Source organism: Gopherus flavomarginatus, chromosome 3, assembly GCF_025201925.1.
Source record: "Gopherus flavomarginatus isolate rGopFla2 chromosome 3, rGopFla2.mat.asm, whole genome shotgun sequence".
Lineage (NCBI taxonomy): Eukaryota > Metazoa > Chordata > Testudines > Testudinidae > Gopherus > Gopherus flavomarginatus.
In genome coordinates this window covers 271013327-271035410 of record NC_066619.1, presented here as the reverse complement: position 1 = coordinate 271035410, position 22084 = coordinate 271013327, and the positions used below count along the sequence as shown (strand labels likewise).

General features: G+C 41.2%; 1 protein-coding gene across 6 annotated transcripts in view; it reads right to left on the bottom strand.

The window, feature by feature from the left end:
- Nucleotides 1-21635, bottom strand: part of CTBP1 (C-terminal binding protein 1) — an 84106-nt gene extending 62471 nt beyond the window's left edge. For 2 of the 6 annotated variants that reach the window (XM_050947831.1, XM_050947829.1), the window contains exon 1: nt 21427-21633. Coding sequence is in view for 4 of the 6 variants with exons in the window: in XM_050947829.1 (XP_050803786.1) it covers nt 21427-21466 (40 nt within the window). In the remaining 2 variants the exon portion in view is untranslated. Of the gene's footprint in view, nt 1-20138; nt 20227-21426 lie in introns of those variants that run through there. The other 4 variants (XM_050947828.1, XM_050947827.1, XM_050947826.1 and 1 more) reach the window with 4 other exon arrangements.
- Between the last annotated feature and the right edge of the window lie 449 nt (nt 21636-22084).

Genomic DNA, 22084 nt, shown 5'->3' with positions numbered 1-22084 from the left:
CGCTGGCAGAGGGCAGGTACCCAGCGAGGGGGAGGCTGGAAGTGGCCCGGGGCAGCCGACCCCAGTCAGGCTGCAGGCTCACCTGAGCCAATGGCAGTGTGTTTCGGTCAGGATTCCCCACTGACCGTCAGCTGCGTTAACAGCTGCCAGGGCCCCGGGCTGGAACGCAGTGGAGTGGGAGGGCCTGCGTTCCCCCTGCCACCCCTCCAAGGGTGGCAGACTCCCCCTCCCCTGATCTGAGGAGCCCGTCTCCTCTACCTTGTTGCTCAGCCCCTGCTGAAAGGCCTGAGCATGGACTGTGTGCTGCCCCGCGCCGCCCAAGGGCCGGGGTGTACTTATGTACTATTCTCTCGTGCTCAACCCCGCAGCAAGGGACGGGCCCGAAGCAGAAGGAGTGAGGCAAACTGGTGTGGCTCCCCTCCCCCCTCAAGGAGGGTCGAGCCCCGACCACGCTCTACTACACTTACCTAGGATTAGCATTTTTGGTTGCGATAACGGATATAATGTATTGTGAATACTCATCCTTTTTGGCCTCTCTCCACAGAGCTATTTCTCATTGCTAGAGTAGCAATCACTTTGGACTGGAAGACTTCCACTAATATTCCATTCACTAAATGCACTTTCAAGTCCTGGGAGCTCATCATAGTAAAAAATGATATCTTTTATGGAAATTATAACAGGGGAACTCCTCATTAAACGTATGCAGCACTTATGCCTACAGGCCAACCAGGACAGGGCCCCATTCTGCTAGGTACTTTACAAACTGACAAAATGACAGTCCTGGCCCTAATACAATCTAAAATATATGAAATATCCAAAACCTGCAGAAGCCAGTAGACTTCACAAATTTCCCCCCTTAATAGCATAATCTCTCTTCTGATAAATATAAAAAGCAATATTAAAGTTATGTTTTTACACATCTGTTCTCCAGGCAGCCTCCAGAGTTATGTTATAAACAATGCTATATAATGTCCATCTTTTATCATATGCCTATATTTAACTTACTTAAATTAAAAAAAAGATTAAAAATGAAACAAAGAATAAAAAGAGCAACATTTGTGTCAAGAGTTACCCGGAGAACAAGGTGGTTGGTGGCTTAGTACGATCAGTCTCGATCCTGTAGTCACTGAGTCCATGGGAGCGTTCTTATGGATATCAATGAATGCAGGATCAGACCATGTCTTTCAGATCTAGGTACTTCGGTTCAAGTAAGTAACATGTAATATTATTTTGGTGATTTTATCCTAATCTTTGGTAGGCATCTGCATCATAAAACTACAACAGACTTGACATGACTGGCAGCTGCAGCTCAAAAGAAGTCCATAAATATGAAGCCTATTTCTCATCAGACTTGAAGTGCCTTCGGAGAATTTTGTGGGTAAAACTTGTACAGATCTTGTTTGAACTATGTATAGATAGTGTATCATTCCCTCCCTTTCATAAGCATTAAATCAACTGGAATACTTATTTTTAAATAAATAAAACGTACAGCACAGAATACTGGATTTAGAATTTGATGACACATTCCCGGAATCTACTTTTGTAAATGGGTGTCGAAAGCCATGCAGAATACAGGGACATCCATGCAAGAGGTACACTATGCAACGATGATGTCAAGGATTCCTACAGCACTTCAAATTCGCTCCTTCACATTTTACCCCCAAAGTGGAAGCTTCGCCACTACAGCAAACTTAAATATAAAGGAAGCCCTAGAAAACATATTGTATTATTTGGTGAGTACTGACTCTATATGTTGTTTCAGAAAGAATATAAAGACAGACATAGCTCCTACCTCAGGGAGTTTACCATCCTGCACTAAGATAGGAAGAAATCAGACAATGTGATAGAGCTTTTCCATCTCTAATTTCTAAGAGTTAGAGCTAAACAGAGGTTCAGGCCTAGTGCCATCCATGCAGGAACACCAGCAAGATACTTCCGGGGTGGAAGGAGGGAAGTAATTTACAGCAACCAAGAAAGGGTGCATCTTATCTGCCCCCATACCCAGTTAGCTCTACTGGCCAGTGCATTTTGAGGGAAAGGGTGGCGCCTGTCTCACTGCTTCTCACTCTTTTCTGCCTGCCCACTTGAGACTTGCTCACAGGGAGGAAAGGGGAGAAGAAAGGAAATGGGAGCAGTGGGATGCAGTCAGTCGCACAGGAAGTTGCAAGACCTAACTTCTTTTCATAGTCCCATTAGCGCTAGTGAAAAATTTAGTTTGTAAAATGCTGTGAGCAAGAAAAAAAAAAAAGGGGCGGGGGGGAGGTTCTTCCAAGTTTCTTCTGTGACCTCTATCTTTTAGCTCTAGCAAAGCCAATTTCAAAGATAATGGAAGGCTCAGAAAGGTCTCAGAAGAAAGATCTAGTATGAAACAAACTAGTATTTTTATTTGGATGCTACAGGGTCCTAAATAGGCCATATTCCTTTCAAGTTATTTAAATAGAACATTTAAACATGTAAATTGGGGATTTTTTTCTCTATTGTTTTTCTGCACCTTGATGAGTATAACGATATGAGGGGAGGGGGATATAGCTAGGCAGAAACGAACCCCATGGTTGTAGTGTAATACCACGGAACTAGTAAAAAAAAAAATAGTGCAAACTTACAGTACTTTTATTGCAATCTGCCAAAATTTTAGACAGACATATCATGTGTTAACTAACTGGGCTGAATAGCATGAAATTCAGTTTACACTAATCAGCAAAAGGGGAGAAGAGAATGAAATAAGTGGGACGTGCATTTTATTTTGCAGTACAATAATGCTCCTAAATCAGACCACCTGATTGGTTATTACGTGTGTAAATCTGAGTGGAATATCTATATTATACATCAAATGATCATTCAATGAGTGACCTTTATGAACCTGTTACTCAAATAATTCACTTGAAAGTTGAAATGGAGTGGGCCAGTGTGAATTCTTATTCCAAGAAGCTTATGCAGTTCTTCAGCCAGTGTCTGTTACTCTCTCATATATTAGAATGAGGCAAAATTTCACCATATGGTAAGTATGTTTAACTCCACTAAAGGCAACAGAGTTGCACCAGGCTGAATTTGTACCTAGAAGTTTATATGACCTACCTCTAAAACAATGCCAATTCAAACAAAATTCATGAATGGCTTTTTGTCCAGCTTAATCTTAATCTATAGATATGAATAAACAAATATCACTGGTGTCTGCAAAAAGTGACACAAGTGACACCAAAAATGCCATTCCGGACAACTTAAAGTTAAGTAGCAGGAAGTAAACTGGTACCATCCACTGTGGGAGGTAATGTAAATAGTCTGACTTATTTTGGGAAATGGCGATCACCACTACATCTGCAAAAGGAATGAACTATTCCCTATTTTCTCCAGTACCCTGATTGTCTGATGGTGAAATCTATTTGTTTTTCCTGAGAAGCAGTGGCTGAAGTGTTCCACAGTCAAGATAGAAAAGACATTACTGCAGTAATCATCACAAAAAGCCTGTAACACAAGTTTGCTAATGGCCATAAATAAGATATTTTTGGGAACAGCCTTTGATTTTGCCAAGAATCTAGAAGCCTATTTGGTACAAACAACCAATCATGATCATGGTAAAATACGACAGCCTCAATGAAGTGTCTCTGTGTAGGACCCAGTAAGTCTTTGCTAGAGAAGAAAATGTAGCCTCAAAGTTCTTTTCTTAAACCAAATAAGTAGGGATGGTTAACTTCAGTAAATATACTATACTAATTTTCAGTGCAGTATCTCTGCATAACTAAGAAGCTCCATGTGCTTTCTGGGTTTAAACTAAAGGGAAAAAAACTACCCACACATCCTTCCAGTTAGTTATTCATATTAATTGTTTTATACTATACACTAATTAATACAGTAACAACACTCCGAACAGTATTAGCCTCTACTATTTTAGTCTTTTAAAACAAATACGATAATTTTCAAGGACAGAGGGAAAGGTAATTTTATATAGCACTGGAGAACATGCATACATTAACAACGGAGAAATGAAGACTACAAAGGGCTTCCATTTTCACATTTAAAAAACAAACAAGTAACTACACAGACAGTAAAAGGAAAACACTATAAAACAGGACCACAGCAAACATTTTCCATGCCAATGGAGCACAGAAATGTATAGAAGTCAACAAAAAGTAACCTACTTTTTATTATAATTATATATATTATATATATAAATAAAATAAAAACAACACACTACCAATCAAAATGCTCATGATTCATAACTATTTTACAACAACAACAGAAAAGGACTTGACTACAATGCAATTTAAGGCATGTGTGGTATACGACTAATGGAACTTTGCCACTAAAGTACTTTTAAAAGTTGCCATTTTCTAGTACAAAGGAAAATATTATATTGAACAGCTAAACTGAAAAAGCACTAAAGATTAACATCGACTGGACTAATTCTTACTGAGAGTTTTTACTTGCTAGACACGTAAGAATAAAATTGTTATTCAGCGCTCACAAAAATACCACACCCTGCATGTGTTATTCATTGAGGTTTTATTTTTCTACCTTACATACGTCCTTACTTTTCCCCCTTATTCATGTTGAGAAGTACCTTACTCTGCAATTAGTCAATACGGTATAACTCACAGAGTAAGCTGGTACTCTACTGAGTAAGGGTATGGCTACACTTGCAGCTGTACAGCGCTAGGAGTTACAGCTGTCTTCGTACAGCTGTGTAGGGAAAGCGCTGCAGTGTGGCCACACTGACAGCTACCAGCACTGCAGTGTGGCCACATATGCAGCATTTGCAGCGCTGTAGGGAGTGGCTGAACAGGCATTCTGGGATACGTCTGAATACATCTGGAGGCCAATTACAGCGCTTTTGGTGGCCACACTGGCGGAGCAGCGCTGCATCACCAGCGCTGCAATTGTTATTCCCCAGGCAGAGCAGGAGTACAGCCAGCGCTGCAGCCAGGGAGATGCAGCGCTGTATGTGCCTTGCAAGTGTGGACGGTGAGTAAGTTGCAGCGCTGTAAACCCACCACCAGCGCTGCAACTCTCCAGTGTAGCCAAGCCCTAAGTGTAGCAAAAGTAGGCCTGCTGTGAGTTGTCTAAAAATTATTAGATGACAAAACTGTAGCATTTAAAAGCCACAGCTTTTCTCTGTTACCCAAGGTAAGGAAGAGAGAACGTTCAAAAATTATAATTAAGATGTGGAATTATAAAATTATTTTATGTAGATGGATTAATAGGTTCTTAGTTTGCATGTTGGTGAAAAAGCACCACCACTTGGGGTGTTACAAGGAAAAAATTATAATTTAAAAGTTCACTCTTAATTTAGAAGCACCATACAGTGTATATAAAATAACTGTAGTTATTTTAAACAATGTTAAATGGAAATGGATGCCAAAGATCTAAGAGAAGCAAATTTCATGGTAACACTGACATTTATAAGCAATACAGCAAGATGATTCAAAATGTTTGGTCTTTACAGCCCAGAGAAATAAATAAATAAAAACCACCAAGTAAAAGAGCCATAAAACTTGCATTATAAATGAACACAAAGTAAAGACAGAATATCAAATTTGTCTTATTGCCCTCTTAATGTCTTTTATCAGCTAAGCAGCATAATAACTCTCCCCCTCCCCTTTCTATTTAGTTCTTGAGAACATATTAAAAGATATTACATCGAAAACTGGAGGAAAATTACAGTCGTAGAAGTGGCAGCTGGGATTTCCCTTCACCACTAATGCATTTTGCATGTATTTGTATTTTATTTTTATGTCTGCATTTTGCATGAATATTATGTGTCAAAAAATTCCAAATGCTGGCACTAATTCAAAGCAAATTACTATAAACACACTCAAAGATAGTTTGTGTGTGTGTGTGTGCGCACGCATACACATTAAAATGTACACACACCCCTATTGCAGATGAGAATTCAAAGTTTATATAAAATGTATTCTTAAATCCATTTACTACTTCCATCTATGCACAATCAATCAATGGATAGAAGGCACTAATTACAGTCCTACCCCAAAATGCATACTTAATGTAAGATTGGGGGAGGGGATTACAAATGACTTTTTGCCCCTGGTAATTTAGAATGCTGTAGACTTGTTTAGCCAATGACATTTCCTTGCTTTCCCCTTATCAGCAACGGCTCTAACAATATTTTCATGGAAAGAGTTTGTCCATGTATGCCAAAAAGTCTATGTGCCAAAGACCTGATCCCAAGATGACTGAAGTCATTATGGAGTCTTTCTATTAACCTCAGTGGGCTTTGGATCAGGCCCCAGATGACTGATGCATACTGTAGGTTCACCACTTCATGTGTTTGAAATTCACTATGAGTCCATAACCAACTAATCAAACTTCTCTGAGAGGCTGGAGGCACCTGAAAAATGACACTTCAATTTGGGAGGTGGCATCACCCCTACAGCCTGACCCTTTAATTATGAAAACTAATCATGTGAGGTGGTACACTACACTCCCTATAAAATCAGCAATTTGCTATCTAGGGCCCTGATTTTGCAAAGACCTCCACACATACTCAATTGTATACATGCTGAGCAGTGCTACTGAAGTGAATGGTACTACTCACATGGCTAAAGTTAAGCATGAGCGTAAGTCTTTGCAGAGTCAGGGCCTAAAATTGTATCTATTTGTGCAGTATTATTCCAAGAGTTCAATGTGAAATGGAAAACAACTTTGTTTCTGATTTCCTGTTAAACATATTAATATTTTAAAGCGAATCTACTACTTGAGATAGTGCTGGAAAAAATCAGGTCTATTATTTAGTACAGAACAGGGACAGCACAGGCAGCAATTAAGTACCGGGTAAGCCTCTACACGCTTCTTTGCCAATATGTTTCCACAGTGTCCTGAAAGGACCACTTGTGCCAGGGGAGTGAGGTGTAAAGGTAGTTCAGCTTCTCAGCAATCTCCTTCTCGAGACCAAATCTGCTGTCATAAAGACACCTATCTACTTGGCTTCTGACTGACAGCACTAACCAACTCATATCACATGGTACTTCAAACAATCAGCAGACTATATTGTTTTTTCACTCGGTATCACTTTGGGCAGGGTCTGAACCACTGACAGATATAAAAGTTCCATAATCTTTACAGATAAATACCACACACTAAAGAAATAAGGAATGTCAACTGTGCAGTAACTGGGAAGACAAACAGCACAATTATACGTTCAGCAATAATTCTCAAAGAGCCTTTGATAGAAGAATCTATTTGTATAACTGAAAGAAAGAATGTTGGCCAGCATACGGACGATATCACATAGAAAAGGTATTGTGGAAGCTCTCACTTTCTACTGGCCAACCTCCAGATGACGATATAAAGAACTTCAGTTGCAATATTTTAGCCAAATGACAAATCATCTGAGTTTCTGGTATTCTCCAATTATTTGCACTACAATTTCAGCATTAGGTATACACTGGAGATTTTATTTGGGACTTGAATCATTTGTTTATGGCACAGAGGTAACCGGATGACCAAGTGTGCTGTATTAAAATAAATTAAATGGTCTCAAGCTATTACCGAAAAGATTTTATTCTGCTTCACAAAACCATTATAGCCTATGAAAAAAACAGTACTGGTTTAGTAGTGATGCTTCTGCCATTAATAGCAGCATGTACTGGACAATCTGAGTAGTAAACAACATTCAAAAAAGAGAGGTTTCAGAGTAGCAGCCATGTTAGTCTGTATCCGCAAAAAGAACAAGAGTACTTGTGGCACCTGAGAGACTAACAAATTTATTTCAGCGTGAGCTTTCGTGAGCTACAGCTCACTTCTTCTGATGCATCTGAAGAAGTGAGCTGTAGCTCACAAAAGCTCACGCTGAAATAAATTTGTTAGTCTCTCAGGTGCCACAAGTACTCTTGTTCTTTTTTCAAAAAAGAGAATCTTCTTCTTGATTTCAGCTACCAGATACTGTGCCATGACACAGATCTGATAAAGGGTGTGACAAAAAAGCTCCCGTTGGAAGCCTGATGTTTTTCTCTGTGTTCTGTCATGCGATCAATGAGAGGGAATTGTGTCCTGTTACAGATCCGATTCCTAAATTGGCCTTCATGTGCCCCTCTGCAAGAAGCAAAGCATAGGAGGAAGCCAGATGCAGGAGCTGTGTGGAATGGAGAAAATCCTAAAACTAAATCCCCCTCCCCTTTTTATACAGAAGCTATTTCTCTGGCTATTTTCCTTCTGGTACTGATACAGTAGCTCTCTTTACTTAATAGTCATCTCAAAGTCTTGAATGCTCATACAATGTGTGCACACACACTACGAGAAATTATGTTCCTTTCTTTCGCTCCAGAGTTCAACTGTTGAGTAAAATTAGCATGTCTCCTGTCCAAATTTTTGCATCTCAGCCGGCTTAAGAGTACTCAGAACTAGCAAAACAGGGCTGTAGTGCAGTCTGGTAACTTTACCATTCACTTGTTGGTTCCCTTGCATATTTGTCTTGGCAGCTTAACTGATGAGGTTCTACTTCCTGGTTTGAACATAAAGATCTTACCACCAAAATTTAAAGAGACGGCACTATAATGGTAGAGAGCATGTTTTCAGTTTGCCTTGTGTGTGTATATATTGTTTAGAACAGAATGCGCCATCCAAACTACAGCATAACTATTAGGTCAGACCACAGCCTCACTTTTTGCGAACTGTAATTATTTTATATTAATTTAGATTAAAAAAAAAAAAAGAGGGGTAGCCGTGTTAGTCTGGATCTCTAAAAGCAGCAAGGAGTCCTGTGGCACCTTATAGACTAACAGACGTATTAGAGCATGAGCTTTCGTGGGTGAATACCCACTTCGTCAGATGCATCCGACAAAGTGGGTATTCACCCACGAAAGCTCATGCTCCAATACGTCTGTTAGTCTACAAGGTGACACAGGACTCCTTGCTGCTTTAAAAAAAAAACAAAACACACAGTCATACGCAGGCTCTGAGCACAAAAATCAGATACAAATTTCAATTAGTTCACCCCCTCTACTAGGCAGCCGTTCTAAATACAATCATCCGCAATTTGTTTGCCAACACTACCTTCCCCCCCACCACCACATCTCTCATCAATGGCAGGCCAAAAGAAAGAGCCATGAAGCACTCCACCTCACTATCCACCTTCAAATCCCTCCTCAAAACTCTCTTTGGCCATGATACCTACAAAAAACTTTACACCAGCAACCTAACTGTTGTCCTGTCACCAATATTGTCTCCATTTTCTTTGTACTCCTCCATCTGCCTGTATCTATCTGTTGTCTTTTGGCTCATCATAGATTGTAAGCTCATTTGAGCACAGACTGTCTTTTTGTTCAGTGTTTGTACAGCTCCTAGCATAATGCTATCTGGTCCATGACTAGGGCTCCTAGGTGACCTGGTAACACACAAACATAAATAATTTCCAGAAAGTCAGCAAATGTGGCTATTTCAGACAGTGCTCAAGAGATATTCCAGAACCCCAGAGTTCACACAGAGAACACCCTGCCAGCTTTGTACTGCATCCAGGGGAATCTAGCAACACCACCACTGATATCAGTTGTGGCAGTATATCACAGCACATTTCACAGGGATTGAAGCTATGCTCATGTTTCACAGTTAGACTGGGTTGGTCATGTGTTGAGAGTGGATGACACCATGCCAAAGCAGTTGCTGTATGGTGAACTGAAAGTGAGCAACCATATCTGATGCAGCCAAAAGAAGTGCTTCAGGGCAACACTGAAGCATGCAACATTGATGATGACAACTGGAAGTCATCAAGAACAGACAGATCACGCTGGTGAGAAACAGTCAATGGGGTTACAGTAACTCCCCACTTAACGTCCTCTTGCTTAACGTTGTTTTGATCTAACGCCCCTGCTCAATTACAAACATGCTCCATTTAAAGTTGTGCAATGCTTTGCGATAAGTTGTTTGGCTGCCTGCTTTGTCCACAGCTGGCAGCCCCCTATCAGCTCCCCTACATCCCCCCGAAAGCACCTCCCGCCTGCCAGCCGACCCCACGGATCAGCGCCTCCCCTCCCATCCCCACCGGCAGCAATCAGCTGGCTTGTAGTGTTCAGAAGGGAGGAGCGAGGACTCGGCACATAGGCTGCCCCTTCCTCCCCTTCCTCTTGAATGCTGCAAATCAGCTGATTGCCCTGGGCAGGAGACAGGAGAGGGAGGGGGAGCCTGCATGCATGTGTCCTCACTCCTCCTCCCTCCTTCCTGCCCCCTGAACGCCACAAGCCAGCTGATTGCTGCGGGCAGGAGTAAGTCGGGGGGGGGGAGAATAGGCAGGTTAAGGGTGGGGGCTTGAGGGAAGGGGTGGGCGGAGCGTTGAGCCCCCTGCCCCTGGTGCTTGCAGATTTTGGGAAGCTGCTGCTGTGCAACGTGCTTCTCCTAGCCTACAGTACCTTCAGCCTCCTTGCCTGCCTAATTGTCTCCAGTGCCAGTGGGTTGTACCTGTGTGGGGTAAGGCAGGGGCACCTTCCAACTATAGTACAGTACTATGTGGCAAAAACCTAACACCGCCCCCCGCCCCCTCCTTCCATTTACATTCATTCTTATGGGGAAATTGGATTCACTTAACATCATTTCACTTAAAGTAGCATTTTTCAGGAACATAATAATTACAACGTTAAGCGAGGAGTTACTGTACTCAGCTCGAGAATAATCACCATATGGATCTTCACAGAGGCTGAAGTTGTAAACCTGGGGAGATTCAGTGGGCACAGGCTGTAATCCCTTCCTCAATATCAAGCTACACATGTGCTCAATGCAGAAAGGACTGTCACTCATGCCTCAGCCTACTTAGACACAATTGTGTTCACAAGACATAATACCATCGTCAATTTTATCTTCAGTCACGACGGACAACAATAACAAAATCACAAGGAGGAAGTCTCAGGCAGCCCAACCCCAAGAAACTGAAGGCCTGATTTTGGCTGAGTGGAGAGAGGGGTGTATAAGTTAGTCAATAAAAAGAAGTAATCACCTTAGGTCTTGTCTACACATGAAAGATGTACCAGTTAAACATTAAATATGTTAATCTTGTTTTACTTAAGCTGGTGCAACCTCCTGTGCGGGTATACTTACTTTGGTTTCAAGAGTGGTTGATTTTGGTTTAGCTTAGACAGATTCGAATCAATTTAAGGTAAATTGATTTAAGTCTGGTTTAAACAGAAATAAAAGTCAACACAGGCGTTCACACTAGATTAACTACAACAGTTTGAAATCATCCCTTAAGTTAAATAAGTGCAGCCTTTTCATGTACACAAGGCCTTAGACCTGGGCTGAGACTGTCAACACTTGACTAGAGCTACTCATTTACTGATCACAGAAAAAAATAATCAGGACTTAATACTGCATTTGAAATATTTTCAAATGTACATTTGAGAAGAAGCCAATTATGCTAACTTAAAACCCTATTTCTGGATAAAAAATTCATCCCAAAAGAATGACAGTATATTTAAGTAATACTAGCACAGGTAGTGGTACAGATTTAATTAATACTGTACATACTTTACATTGCCCACAAAAAATCTTTTACCTGTATTATGTGCTTCTTTCTTCCTTCCTTCCATTTAGTGAACACAAAAGAATACTGTCCCCCTTTCAACAAGCAAAACACCTTTCCTAACAGAGCCATCCAGCTCAGTGTGTTCAGAAACAGACAGATTAAGAGGCTTAAAGCAGGCCAAGAGAGATGACACTCACAACGTTATTAAACCAAAAGTGAAGCTGTATGATGTTCACAGTATTTTAGGCACTAATCCTTTCCAGCTGTCCATTTACAGTGCACTGCAATGTTTATATTATTTGTGTATATAAGAAACCCAGACCAGTGGTTTAGGAGTCTCTATATGATCCTAAATTCTATACCTAAATGAGGGACCAGTTCCTCAGTCCACAGGTAGTGAGCCAAATTCATAATCAATGGAGTTACACCTGGGATAACTTAGCACGTCTGTTCCTGTGTGGTGCTAAGTGCCCTCAATTCTCAGTGACATCATTGGGAGTGGAAGGCACTCAGCATCTCACAGAATCAGGCTCAAAGTCTGCTAGGAAAGGTGAAGATGTGACTGCTCTTCACTGGCTCACCAAGGCCAATACCCAGGCTTGTCAAGCAGCTCTGTCAACTGAATGGACAGAGCAAGCAGCTAGGGTTTACATCTTGGATGGCTGCAAGATGATCACGTGATGGAGTGGGTTAAAAATGGTGTGTGTGCGCGTGTGTGTGGCTGGTGTAGAAGAAAAGATAATATTTAGCGCTAAAAGGAACTCCACCTGGATATAAGGGAAGCAAACATACACCCCTTGAACAAAGAGATGGTGAGAGAGGGTCTGGTCAGAGGACTAACAAGGATAAACAACACACACTATCAACAGCGAACAGCAACCTATTATGAAAGTTTCAAAAAAATTTTAATACTGTGGGAAACTAAAACTCCCCTGCAGTACCTTCGTCATAGCTAATTTGTGATTTCCTGTACTCACAGTACTAACAGCACAATAGAGCCTCTATTGTGAGCCTCCTCCCGCAAGCATTCAAAAAAAAAGCAACACATTCTTTTTATCTAGACAGTGGGGTCTCTCATATATTCTGCTCTGCCCAGCTAAAAGGTTATTTTCGTAGATGTTGCTTTTGCACATAATAAAATTTGCTATCTAGTTGCATCACGTTCAAAGACAGCACAGGACAAGCAACAATGGTGTTTTAGGAGCCAAACTACTGACTATGAAGCTCAGCAAAGGGAGGCTTCAGAAGCTACATAAGTATTAGGGGAAGAATAGGAGAGGATTCTAAATGGAAAACTGTCCCAAAATTTAACACTCAGATGAACTTCAAAACAGCAAAGCTGCAGAGGGGGGTGGAGAATCATTGAGAATCCCCTCATGGAGCCAATGAACAAAAGTTACAGTAATATTAATTATGCATGAGCACAGAGGGGAGAATATGCCCTTTAGCATATAAGTTTCCGAAAACATTAGGATCCTAGGCTTTGGGCCACCAGTTTTTATAAAAACATTTTGAAAACATATAAAATATTTTTAAAGACACTAGATTACAGAATAATACTTGATGTTTCTGAAGAATCCCAGAGCAAATTAGAAACAAATACACAAAATTGCTTCAAACACCAGTAAAACATAGCTATAGGAGTGAAACAGAGCTCACTGTAAAACAGTTTAGGGCAGACAGTGAAGACTATCTTAAGGGGTAATTTTAGATTGGCAGAATATAATTGCAGGAGTCAGAATTTAGCCAAGACTAACATGCCAAACAAAATATGCCATGGGATCTTTGGCCAAGATCTTAATTTTACGTCTCATCCAGAAAGCATTTTGGTAAGAGGGAGAATAATGCAGCTAGCATATTCCAACCAGCACAGGAATGCACACATGCAACATCAAACTGTTGTCAACCAGTGAAATAATTTCTTTCAATCCTGCTCATTTTAAGAACAGGAAAAATCAACATGAGAAAAACCGTGATACACGTTAATACTATTCAGCAAAGTACAAGACGCACATTAAGACGTTCTGTTAGTCTATAAGGTGCCACAGGACTGTCGCTTTTTACAGATTAAGATGTTCAGTAGACCACAAATGTGAAAATGCTCATTATCTGGGTGAAAATGAACAGTTTAACATATCTGGTACAACACATTAAAGAGAAAGAAAAAAAAACATTTAAAGATCAGTTTAAGAGTTTGGTGACTGGCTTGTAGTTATCTCTACTAAACACTTTTGTCCTGCATGACTCTGCAAAGATTACCGCTACATACCGAACAAGGCCACACATTTAATGAAACATGACTCATCTGGTAAGTCTGATGAAGTGCTATACACTACAGTTACAGGTGGGAGACATTTTCTTTTTTCATTTTGAGGTTGTTGCCCTGTGAACGTATAAAGACACAAAGGTATTTTTGTACCACTCCTATTGCAAATATCAGGCCAATTCTAAAAGTTCATATTCAGGCAAAACTCCCATGGAAGCCAACAGGAATTTTGCCTGGGAACAGTGTGATTTCAAACTAAGTAAGGACATTTGGATTTGGACCAATAGCAATGCTGCCACTGGCTGCCGCCCCTAGCTGCACCCTGTGACTCTAACGGGAGTCACACAAAGTGCAATGCAAGGAAATGCTGCCTCAGGCAGCGTTCTCTTTCGGCAAATTCTCCTGTAGATGAGCCACAATCTGGCAGGAGAATATCCTTTTTAGTGGAGCTCCCCCCTGGTTCATTTGTTCAAACTCTGGCTCACTCATGGGCCACAGGGACATTTTGCAGAGTGGGGAAAAGTGGCTACATATAGCAGGGGATGGAAACTTCCTGCACAGCTGCTTCTCTCCTGGGCCTGGCCCCACCTGGCTTATTATCTGCCCTGCACACCAGACAGTGTGTGCAGTGGTTACCAGATAGGCCACTACTTGTTTGCTGTATTTTCCCCTCCAACTACAGGGCAAGATTATGCACAGCCTCTGTGCACACATGCCACGTGGGGAAGAGATTGCAAGCACCCTTGCTTCTTTGTGCCTGCTTCATATGCCTAGGCAGACTAGTGCTTACACTTAGGGAGCCCATGCAGCCTTAACATAACCATTGACACTATCCTCTTCTAAAGGGGAAGCCATGCCTGAGCTGGCCTAATGCAGAGCGTAATGGAAGGTGCACCTCCCTTTCCGAACAGTGATCCTGCTCATGTGGCAGCGTCCTGAATTAGGCACAATGCCTCCACGATCTCCTTCCAGAGTGCTGTACAATCATGCACCACCACACGACAGGGCCACGTACAAATACTACAGTTTGCCCAGAATCTTTAAATAACTATTGGGGCTCTTTAGGAAGCCTGTTCCTGTAAAGCCCACAACAACAAAAACTGTACTGGGAACAGGAACTGCAAATCCTGACTCAGTAAAGCAAGGAATTTTGTGCATTTCATATTTTCACATCAGAACCCACACATAAAAGACATGAACAAATACTAATAAATGACTATTCTCAGAATGAATTCTGTGAGAGGCGCAGAGTCAGAAAGCATGAACAACCTTCATTCCACACTTACGTAACTTTGCCAGGGGGGGAATATAACAAGTTGAAAGTGATTTGGGTACTGACAAGGGACACTGAGTGACCTGTGCATACAGCTATTTTATAAGAATACAACCCATTCCATAAAATATCTAAAATCAAATACAATTATAGAACCACACGACTTAACTTATATTTAAACACTAAAAAAATAACTCCCACATCCCATGTATTACAGAAGTAAAAGCTTCCTTTGAAAAAATATCGAGTTTAAAACCATTGTAAATGTCAGTGCTCTCAGTCAATGTTAATCTCATTTTTTTACCAAAAACATTTAGATTAAGTATTGAATATTTAATTTGTTTTCTTTAGCTTCCCCCTATGTCTCATAGTCCTGGCAATCTTGCTTTTTACAAACTTCTGACCTTCATGCCCCACATCATAGTCACCATCTTCCTAGCTAAGGATGACTGGATTTAAGACTCCAAAGTCTAGGAGGAGAGGGATCACAAGTAAACAAAGTAAATATTTCCATCTTCTCCTGAAGAGGTCTAATTGGGTATCTTTTATTTTATGCCAGTGCTTGCTCAAGGCATTAAAAATTTTCCTTAAGTATCAGAAATGTGCATCAAAATATGGGAAGTGTTGTATACAAAATTAGAAACCCCAATTATATCTATTAGATGCTAACTGGATAATTGCCAATTGGAATTATATAGGAAACATGATCGTTTCAGGTAAGATACTAAAAATCTTGAAGGGAGACAAATGAGGTTTTCCTCAAAGTATTGCTCTATTTTAGCAAACAAATTTATGTTTCACACATCAAAAACAGTTAAATTTTTCATTTTACATACATTCTTGGGAAAATGTAGTAGGTTTCTTATTATAAAAAGGGATGTATATAGATTTTCATTTCTTTACCTTACTAGTTATCGTATTTCTTTAAAACAACAGTCACCTTTTTCGCAGATGCTGGTTATTGTAGCAATAACTTCATCATACCTAGGGAAAGGTCTTGATTTAGACCCCTTTTTGGTCCAGTGGCACAAAGAGGGCTTAATCTGCCCCTCCAGAATACTCCATTTGCAGAGGCTAATTTAACATCTCTATGTAAATTCTCACCTGGACCAGGATGGATAGGGTGGGCTCGGGCAGGAGGGAGTATGGCCAAAGCACAGTTAACTCCAGCTATTCTCTGACAGAGGGCTTGTCTACATCAGAAAGTTGCAGCACTGGTGAGGGAGTTACAGCACTGCAACTTTGAAGGTGTACACATCTGCAGGGCACCACCAGCGCTGCAACTCCCTGTTTGCAGCGCTGGCCGTACTCCCGTTTTGTCTCGGGTGTAGAGGATCCAGCGCTGGTGATCCAGCGCTGGTAATCCAATGTAGACACTTACCAGCGCTTTTCTTGACCTCCGTGGAAGGAGGAAGCCTCTGGTAATCAAGCTGGTCTCCTTTCCCGGTTTGCTCTCTCGTTCCCGGAGCCCAGAGCAAGCAGGTCTCCTTCCCTGCGGTTTGCTGGGTGGCTCCGGGAACGCGAGAGCAAACCGCGGCGAAGCGGGTCTCCTTTCCCGGTTTGCTCTCTCGTTCCCAGAGCCCAGAGCAAGCAGGTCTCCTTCCCTGCGGTTTGCTGGGTGGCTCCGGGAACGAGAGAGCAAACCGCGGCGAAGCGGGTCTCCTTTCCCGGTTTGCTCTCTCGTTCCCGGAGCCCCGAGCAAGCAGGTCTCCTTCCCTGCGGTTTGCTGGGTGGCTCCGGGAACGAGAGAGCAAACCGCGGCGAAGCGGGTCTCCTTTCCCGGTTTGCTCTCTCGTTCCCGGAGCCCCGAGCAAGCAGGTCTCCTTCCCTGCGGTTTGCTGGGTGGCTCCGGGAACGAGAGAGCAAACCGCGGCGAAGCGGGTCTCCTTTCCCGGTTTGCTCTCTCGTTCCCGGAGCCCCGAGCAAGCAGGTCTCCTTCCCTGCGGTTTGCTGGGTGGCTCCGGGAACGAGAGAGCAAACCGCGGCGAAGCGGGTCTCCTTTCCCGGTTTGCTCTCTCGTTCCCGGAGCCCCGAGCAAGCAGGTCTCCTTCCCTGCGGTTTGCTGGGTGGCTCCGGGAACGAGAGAGCAAACCGCGGCGAAGCGGGTCTCCTTTCCCGGTTTGCTCTCGCGTTCCCCGAACCGCCGAGCAAGCAGGTCTCCTTCCCTGCGGTTTGCAGGGGGGTTCGCGGAACGCGAGAGCAAACCGCGGCGAAGCTGGTCTCCTTTCCCGGTTTGCTCTCGCGTTCCCGGAACCCCCCTTGAAGCCGCCCAACAGCGCTGCAGTGTGGCCACATCTAACACCACTTGCAGCGCTGGTTGCTGTAAGTGTGGCCACTCTGCAGCGCTGGCCCTATACAGCTGTACTAATACAGCTGTAACAACCAGCGCTGCAAAACTTTAGATGTAGACATGGCCAGAGTCACAGCTCATAGAGGGCAGTCAGAAGACAGTGCAAATTAGAGGAGCCCTGGGGCTGTTTTAAATTGTGCTGGGGATTGGGCAGGCCCCTGGCCAGGACCAGAATTAGGGAGGCTCAAAAGTGGTTTGGCCAAATTAAGTGCAGTAAAGCAGTACCAAAAATTGTGGCCTCCAATCTTTACAAACCCCTAAGCAAAGTGTTAAATCTAGGGGCTCAGAACAAGCTCTAGCCTCCAATCTGCTCATAGTTAGAGATTTTCTTAGTTTTGCTACCATCAGATGCTGCCATCACAATGTTGTACATCACTTTAAGCCAGGAGAAACTCAGATGGTAATGGAATCCTAACCCCACTCCCTGTACATTAGTCACTCAAAGGGGGATGAAAAAAATTTAGCTGAAAATATTACTTCTAGAGCTTAAAAAAAACAAAAAAAGCCACAACTCAATCTCTAGTGTCCTAATGTTACTTTAAATTGCTAATTATGTTAGTAGGAGACAGTTTATATTTATGTTTTGACAATCTGAAAACGGCTGGTTTTATAATGATACGTAAAGAATTTCTGCTACACATTTCTAGTGGAACTACACACAAAAATCAGCTTAAATTGCCATCTCTGTTTTTGAGTTGGTAAGAGAGAGGAGGAATATGAAAATAACCATGAATTTCCTCCTATCCCTCAGTGATGTATGCTCCAGACACCCTCATCTCTACAGTATGAATTTAGTTAATAGACTGCGTGCGTGAGTGTATAGCAGGAAGATAAAGAGAAAGAGATCTGTCCTATCATTTTTATCCTAACCTTTCATTCTAGGCCACCTTTTATTCAAAGTCACTCCATCCCGACTTTCTCATTAAATAAATAATTACAGGGGCCAGGCAGTTAGGCAGCCTTAGATGAAACTGCAATGTTGCTACGGGATTTGAAAGCCTGACACACGCTGTAGCCCAGAGACATGAGTATCACCTCATCAATGTTCCTAGCTGGCCTGAGAAGCAAGAGCCCCTAATATTGCTCTTGAATCCAAGTCTCTAATTGTCATCCACCCAGAGTTCCTTAAAGAAATGAGGCTATTACAAATTAATAGTGGGTAAGAAAGACAAAATGGAAACTAGCAACTGAAGCCCAAAATATTCAGATGATTTTGAATGAACAGGGAATAGTGGTATTTTATAGAAGAAAGAAAGACCAACCAATCTGTGTGTGTCTTTTCTTAAATACAACTGAAGTCAATGTCTTATCATATGCTCAGTGGTCATTCAAAATATCTAATTAACAACCTAATAATATTTCATTCCCTAACAGTCATATAAAACATACATTTTAGGAAAACACTGGAGTTTTCCCAAAGGGTACAATCCTGGCTAATTATCTAATTGCTGTAGATGTTCTTAGTTGACAGAGATGGATTGAAACCACGTTTAAGAATGTTGGAATGCATGATACAGTCTCCATATGATAACATTATGGTGGCAGCCTAATTCTAATCTCTTTAATGAGATTTGAGCTAAATACTGTGACTGTTGTGTTCACATTACAAATAAAACTATAACACTAAGAAATACAGATTAGGATATTAAAGCATCACATTCTGAACAGGGAATAGCGACGTTTACTCACAGACCAAAGTTGTTTTGTTTCGTTTTTTTTAAAAAGGGTAACAGTCAAACTGACATATGTAAGGACATTCTGAATTTAATTTGTCACATTAACAATAACTCAGGTATCACAGCACATATGGCACGTCACATCTCCAACAGCTCTAACACTCCCTATAAGAAACACATTTGCATGCACACTGGATGTTTGAAAGCTGCAGTTATCCCAATCTACATACCACAAGATTGAATTTAAAAATACACAAATAGTTTTTTTCAAAATAGTAGCTTCAGAAAATGAATTACGCTAGTAAGTGTGACTATATATTTTAGGATTAATTTATCTGCTAATTCATTTATCAAAACAGAGGTCACCTGAGCTACTGTAAAGAGTCACAGGATTTTATTAAAAGAGGTACAGACAACAGACTCCATACATTAGGCCAAATTATGCTTTTTGTTCCACCAATAGAAATGCAATGTAATTCTATTAATTTTATTGGAGTCACTCCAGATTTACACCAGTATAAATTAGAAAAGGTTTTGGCTCCCTGACTTTATGATTATATATATACACACACACATACACACGTTATCTGCAAAGAGGTAGCTTCCGTCTGGATGGCCAAAGTAACAAATTGTATAATATTTAGATTATATTTAAAAATATCAAAAATAAACTGGTGTAATTTTGTTGCCATGAGGGGGTGGAGGTCAATAAAAAGCATAATTACTACAAAGAAAAGTTAGCAGTTAGTGTTACTAATTTTACGCAGATACTATGAGGTGGTTTATGTTACGACACAAATATGCCACTAAATTAGACCAAAAATACAGAACAAGCAGGTATATTGTGAAAATATTCTCTCTACCAGTGTAATTTTCTCCATATTCAGTTTATTTTATTCTGCTTTTATTTTTTACTAGGTAAGCTAAGATATTCAGCAGACACATTTAATAAGCTGATCTTTCCATCTAAAGCAGCAATGATTTATATGACTTGTGTTTATTAGTGTTTTCTGGTTCCCCTTCTGCAGGAATATAATAATGAGATTGAAGTATTAAAATACATGGGCCTGACTGCTTGCAAAGAGATTAGAATGCTAAATAAACATACTTACATTTTCTGAGATCCAGGGAAAGGAATCTCTGTGATGCATTAGAATCACACACATACATCCCAAATACTGTAATTCGTTTTAATTCACTGAAAAAGAAGTACACATTCACTACAGTCCTATTAAGCCCCATTAATTTAAATGAGGCTAAAAGGGTGATTACCTCGTGGCTGTTCCACCAAGGACTAAAAGCAAAACATTCTTCTTAATAAGGGCAAGAGCTGTTAAAATATACACTGACGTTCAATTATTGAATTTAAGCCACAACAAGTGAAATTTTCTAAAAAGTACTACTGGTAATGTCTCAGGCCACATACAGTCTGCTTCACTATCAAGAGTGCAAAGGCAGCCAGCTGATTTTAAAAATATTAAAAAAAAACCACAATAGACAATCAGATCTACACAGCAAATGAAGTTATCATTTTGGCTCTATAGCTTTCTCTTTGGGGATCACTCGCTGTTAGATTCTATATTTGTTGTTGCTGCTTTAAACAGCACATAACAGTTCTCAGATTAACAGAAAAATTTTAAGCAGGCAATTTGAGGCTAATACTGTACCATCACCCCATGCATATGATCTGTCTCTACCCTCAACAGCAGCAGCAAGCCATAAATGCCTCTGCTAGCATTTTTATTTTATTTTTTTTAAAAGGAACTCAAATTTGAGAGGAAAGCCTTACCTTACAAATAAATACCCTGTCCTCACACTTAGCAAAGTCATTTCAACATTCAGGCCTTAAACAGTTTTTTTTTTCTTTTAAGAGTAATAAAATGCTTTTAACTTCCTGTTTATTGAAAAATTAGCACAGCTTTTTCTACACGGCATTTTCCCTGCATTTTACTGCAGTTAAAAGCCAAGCCACTGTTTAATCTCTGAGGGTGGGGGGAATTAAAATCATGGATACGGATTTAAGGCTATTTTAGCACAGACTTTTGTTTCCTAAGGGTGAAACAGATCAACAGCCAAGTTCGAGTCCCTTAACTAGGCTTCACCGAGTCTGCTGTTTAGATTTTTTTTTTTAATCTCTCGATTCCAGCAGTTACTAGGCAAAGTTGCTCGACAGACAATGTCTGGCCATCCGCACCTCTCATTACAAATAACCGTCTATTCGTTAACAAGTCTAGATAACAAAAAAAGAATCACTCACGCACACAAAGCGAGCAGGCAGCGAAGGGAGGGGGATGGGAGGGGAAGAAGCAGAGCCAGCCTTTATGTCCACACACACATCGATGCCTCTTTAAAGCAATCTCGCCGAGGAAATCTGAACAAAATAGACAGTGAAATCGTTACCTAGAGGCAAGCCCTTGTTTAGTAAGTGAGAGCTTCCCATGGAGATGGCTGTCCAGTCTCTGTACAAAGAGAACTTCAGTCCAATGTCACACCACAAAAAAAAACAAAAACCCTAAGCATATGGCGGCTACTTCTATTTTCCCCCGAAGTAACACACACACACACACACACACACACTCAGCCCCAGCGCTGCTGTCTCTGAAAGTGGGAGAGGCACAGCAGGCGGAGCTTAGGGCAGACAACACTAATCTCTTGTTTCCAAGCAGGGAAGTGCCATCAAAAGGAAAACGGACGGGAGGGAGAAAGCGAAAGTAGGGAAGTGCTGCTGTCCCTCTGTCAATTTCAAAACAAAAGCGATTGGGGAACACATTTTCACAGTTGCTTATTAGCAACAGACGGGAAAACACACACACACACACACACACACACACACACACACACACACACACAGAGGGAACCTGGAATTACTTGTATAGCATAGCAAAACTGAGTTATTTAGCTCTATTTTAGCAACTGAGCTGTTTGCAAAGTTTCACAGCATAACTATATGATGTGTTTTCTCTTTAGACCCACAGAACAAGTTCTGAATAATGCCTTTTTATATTCTTGCATTTTATTATGCAATTTGGTTGAGGATTTCTCCCCCTCCCCTATACAT